Source organism: Chrysochloris asiatica, unplaced genomic scaffold, assembly GCF_000296735.1.
Source record: "Chrysochloris asiatica unplaced genomic scaffold, ChrAsi1.0 scaffold00262, whole genome shotgun sequence".
Lineage (NCBI taxonomy): Eukaryota > Metazoa > Chordata > Mammalia > Afrosoricida > Chrysochloridae > Chrysochloris > Chrysochloris asiatica.
Genome location: NW_006408780.1, coordinates 3,140,679 through 3,145,598, shown reverse-complemented (window position 1 = coordinate 3,145,598; position 4,920 = coordinate 3,140,679). Strand labels below are relative to the sequence as shown.

Below are 4,920 nucleotides of genomic sequence, written 5' to 3'. Positions count from 1 at the left end.
CATGCATATGAGGTTATTGAAAATACCATGGCTTGGGTAAGGCGCACCTTAGTCCTCAAGCTGACATCTTTGCTCCTCAGCACATTAAAAAAGTCTTGTGCAGCAGATTTGCTTAATGCAATACGTTGTCTGATTTCTTGACTGCTGCTTCCATGAGTGTTGATAGTTATCCAAGGTTGTATCATCTGCATATCACAGGTTGTTAATGAGTCTGCCTCCAATCCTGATGCCACGTTTTTCTTCATAGAACCTAGCTTCCCAGATTATTTGCTCAGTATACAGGTTGAATAGGTATGGTGAAAGAATACAACCTTGTCACACAACTTTCTTAATTTAAAACCATTCAATGTTCCCGTATTCTGTTTGAACAACTGCCTCTTGGTTCATGTACAGATTCCTCATGAGCACAATTAAGTGTTCCGGAATACTCAGACTTTGCAATGTTGTCCATAGCTTATAGCTTGTCATGATCCACACAATCAGAAGCCTTTGCATAGGCAATAAAGCGCAGGTAAACATCTTTCTGATAATCTCTGCTTTCAGCCAAGATCCATCGGACATCAGCAATGACATCCCTTGTTCCACGGCCTCTTCTAAATCCAGCTTGAACCTCTGGAAGTTCTCTGTCAATGTATGCTAATATATGAAGGGTCTTTTATAAGAATCAGTCAAATTTTTCCCCCAGAAACTCTAAAGACCATAAAACTTCTTCCTTCAGTATCACTGGCTCTTGATCATACGCTACCTCTTGAAATGGTTGGACATTGACCGTTTCTTTTGGGTACAGTGACTCTGTGTATTCCTTCCATCTTCCTACTCTTGTTTATTCTCTTCTCTGTAAAAGAATGTAACTCTTGAGATGCTTGCTGATCTGTGATCAGAGCGTTCTCCCTGTTACCATAGTCTTTCCCTGAGCTCCATCTTGCAACATTTTGTGTTGGTGTTAAAAATACACATAGCCAACGATGCACCATTTCAACATGTACAGTTCTGTGATGATGGCTACCGTCTTCAAGTTGGGCTGCCATTCTTGTTATCCCTTTTTACATGTTTTTGAGTTGTGGCAAAGAATGTTAAATACACCATAAGACTGCCAGAAGAGTGAACCAGTCTTTCCAGGAAGAAATACAATCAAAATACTCCTTAGGAAGGAAGATGGCGAGACTTCATCTCATGTACTTGGAACATGTCATCAGGAGGGACCGGTCCTTGGAAAAGGACATTGTGCTTGGTAAAATTGAGGGTGAGCAAAATAGAGGAAGACCCTCAATGAGATGGATTGACACAGTGGCTCTAACAGTGGGCTGAAATTCAGGCACTACAGCGGAGACAGGACAGAACCGGGCAGTGTTTTGTATTGTGCACAGGGTCGCTATGAGTCGGAACCAACTTGACGGCACCTAACAACAACAAAAGTGGACTTAAACCCACTGACTCCTAAGCTTCTTGTTGAGCCTCTCTAGGTAGCCGTTGACAATTTGGTCTCACAGAGGTAATTCTGTCAAAGAACACAATGCACAAAGCATGTTCTTGTTCAGTGCCGTGGAGTCAGTTCCAACTCATAGCCACCCTGTATAGAGTTTCCAAGGAGCAGCTGGTGGGTTTGAACCACTGACCTTGTGGTTCGAAGTCCAGTGTTCAAAGCTTAGGTACTCCTTAAAATAAGCTTCTTTTTTTTTTTGGTTCAAAGAAGACTTCAGGAGATGTTTCTCATTTATAGTTAAAAGATGATCTCAGGGCAGCTGTTTCAGATTTAACAATCACCATTGGAATACAGTCTAAATTGGGATTTTCATTTGGTGAGACCTTCCCCGACTGAGGGAAATAAGCTTGTCACACTGTCTTAAGCCAACCGTGTGCCCTGCTCTGTGGCCGAGTGAGGTTGGTAAACCAGGTGGAAGGCATGACTTGGGGCAGGAGGAGTTAGCCAGCGAGTCACCCGTTCCTCCTGTTTGTGACTCCTCTGCTGAGTCAGGGTCCTGTCTGTCCCCACAGACATCGCTGATGGAAGCAGCTCTGGAGAGCGTCTACGTGACCAGTGCCGGTGTCAATCAGCTGGTTCAGGCATACTGCCAGCAGATGGGGAAGGTGATTCAGGAAGTGGAGGAGAAGAGACTCCAGCAGCTGAGGACCCTGCAGGGTACGACATCCCGCGAGAGATGAGCGAATGCCAAGTTCAGTTTTGGGCAGGATGGGGTTTCTCATTTCCCTTTGGGGAATTAAATATGTTTATGTATTTATTTGTCCCACGAAGGGCTCTGGGGAGCACTGACTAGAGACAGGCCCATGCAGCAACATCTCCCTTATCTAATGCTGTTGTAAGGGACATACCACAAGGGGGTAGTTTTAACAAACAGAAATGTATTTTCTCACAGTTCAGAATGCTGCAAGTCTGACTTCAGGACACCTACTCTAAGGGAAAGCTCTGGCTCTGGGCTCTGGGGTCAGGTCTTCGTCTCCTGCAGCTTCTGTAGCTGAGCATTCCTCGCTTCCTTGTGATCTTCATGTGGTACCTGGTTCTCCAGGATGTGCTTCCTTATACCTGTGTCTATGCAGCTCCGTGTAAGCCACGGTGATGAGATGTAGGGTGCGTCCTACACTGATGTGGCCTCTTAACATAGCACAGAGAATCCTGATCCCAATGGGATTTCAGCCAATGGTGTATCCACTGCTGTTGAATCGATACTGACGCATAATGACCCTGTAGGACAGGATAGAACTGCCCCGTGCAGACACTGAGACTGTCAGTCTTTCTTCACAGAAACTTACTGTCTTATCTGTCTCCTATCAAGTGGCTGGTGGGTTCGAACCACTGATCTTTCTGTTGGCACCCTAAAGCTCTTTCTACCAAAGGTATGTTGTTGTTAAGTGCCATCTAGTCAGTTTGACTCATAGTGATCCTATATAGGATTTCTGAGGAATGGCTAGTGGGTTTGAACTGCTGACCTTGTAGTTAGCAGTCCAGTGCTTATCCTATACTGCCACACCAGGACCCCAACCACCAAAAGTATACAGGTTAGGATTCCAGCACGTATTTGGTAGGACAGAATTCAATCCATAGACAAAGGCTTTCATAAAGACCACTCTAAGTGAAGGAATGGACCATCTCCCCAAATCCAGCAATAATATATATATAATAATATCTACAAAGTCCTGGCGTGGCGCTGTGGGCTAATGCATCAGACTGCAGTCATTTGAACTGCAAGGTCGGTGGTTCAAGCTCACCAGCTGCTCCTGGAAACCCTATACAGGGTCGCTATGGGTCGGAATCGATTCGATGGCACTTAACAACAATATCTATAAATGTCAGTGTCTTGGAGGCCATCTAGAGCATCTTCCCTACATCCGAGAGCTTCAAAGCAGGGTGGGATTTCCTGCTCTCTGGTGGGATTGTCCAAGGACTGCAGTAGGAATGGCCCCTTAGGGTGATCAGCTGTGAATGTTATTCCTCTCAACTGCGCTCAGCTGCCGCCTTTCTCGTCCCCTTGTCCTGAGGAAACCAAGGCCTAGATTCAAATGCAGTCTCATACAGCCGGTGTCCTTGGGGTTTACACATGCCCAGAAATATGCCAGATGGCTGCAGTCCCCCTCGTGATCCCACACTCATTTTGTATGAGGCACACATGACTGCTCACCACTGCAGAACATTCCCAAACCAGGACATGTCATGCCCCCTCCTGGGCCTCAGTTCCCCACTGGTGGAACTAGGGTCGGACTCACCCTGCGTACTGTAACCCATCACCAGGATTTCTTAGTAATAGCTGCTGATTTGAAGCAATACAATTGATCAACCGCAAAAACTGCTCCTTCTTCATTCTGTAGACTCTTTTTTGATTCAAGAGTCATGGCCTCCTCAGTTAGGGAATTCTCATGTGGTGCTGGACTGCTAGCCACAAGGTCGGTGGTTCAAGTCCACCAGCCGCTCCCCAAAGATGAGGTCCCTATGAGCCACAACTTACTGCACGGCACTTACAACACCAACAAGCCTGCCCAACTATGTGAGGGCCAGAAGGCTCGGGTTCAGGGAGGTCTGGTGAACGCCTCACAATGCTTGTTAGATGTGAAGGTTCAGGTACGCAGTCCAGCGCCCACTGATGTTCCCCCTGGTACAACAGGTGGGGGAGACAGATTATCTGAGCTGAGAGTTGCCCTTGAGAGGGTTGCCGCATGACTTATCCCAAACCAGGACCCTCTTAAGAATAAAAGGTCATGCATGAGGAGTCATCCTAGGAGTCTTGTTCGTGGAGTGGATTAAGTGTTGGCGCAGCTAAAAGGTTGGTGGTTCAAACCCACCAGCTGCTCCTTGGGAGAAGGATGAGGCCATCTGCCCCTGTAAAGATTGATGGTCTTGGAAATCGTAAGGGGCAGTTCTGATCTACCCGATACGGTCACTGAGTCGGAAGCAACTCGCCGGCAGCAGGTGGTTAGTAATTTCATGTAGTGACAGGTGTGAGTGAGACTGTCCCAGGTGGGACTGTCCAGGTAATGTGTCCCTGATCCCAAACAGTGTTCAGAGACACTGTGTCTGCAAATGAGGAAGAGGCCAAGAAAGGCAGTGAGACGTCAGGGGCCTTGGGCAGCGTGCAGCTCTGAGGGGCAGCTGGGGGTCCTAGGCCGGGGGGCACCTCCAGCTCTGTGCGGAGGCCTCTGGGTGTTCCATGTTCTCCTCCTCCTGCTGCTGCTACTATGTGAGAGGGAGAGCAGAGTCTCCTCCCACATCACGTGGTCTGTCTCTTAAACTGTCTTCATTCACACACAGCACACACACACACACAACACATATATACATACACGCAGCACGCATACATACACATACCTCACACCACACACACATGCACACACCTCACATCACACACTCACAAGCACAACACACACCACATATCTCACACACACCAACACACATATATACATGCATACACA

General features: G+C 47.2%; 1 protein-coding gene across 1 annotated transcript in view; it reads left to right on the top strand.

The window, feature by feature from the left end:
- The window catches only part of EVC (Ellis van Creveld syndrome), a 101,055-nt gene that overhangs the window by 80,799 nt on the left and 15,336 nt on the right, over nt 1-4,920 (top strand). The window contains exon 16 of the mRNA XM_006874140.1: nt 1,996-2,140. Coding sequence (XP_006874202.1) covers nt 1,996-2,140 — 145 coding nt within the window. The remainder of the gene's footprint in view (nt 1-1,995; nt 2,141-4,920) is intronic.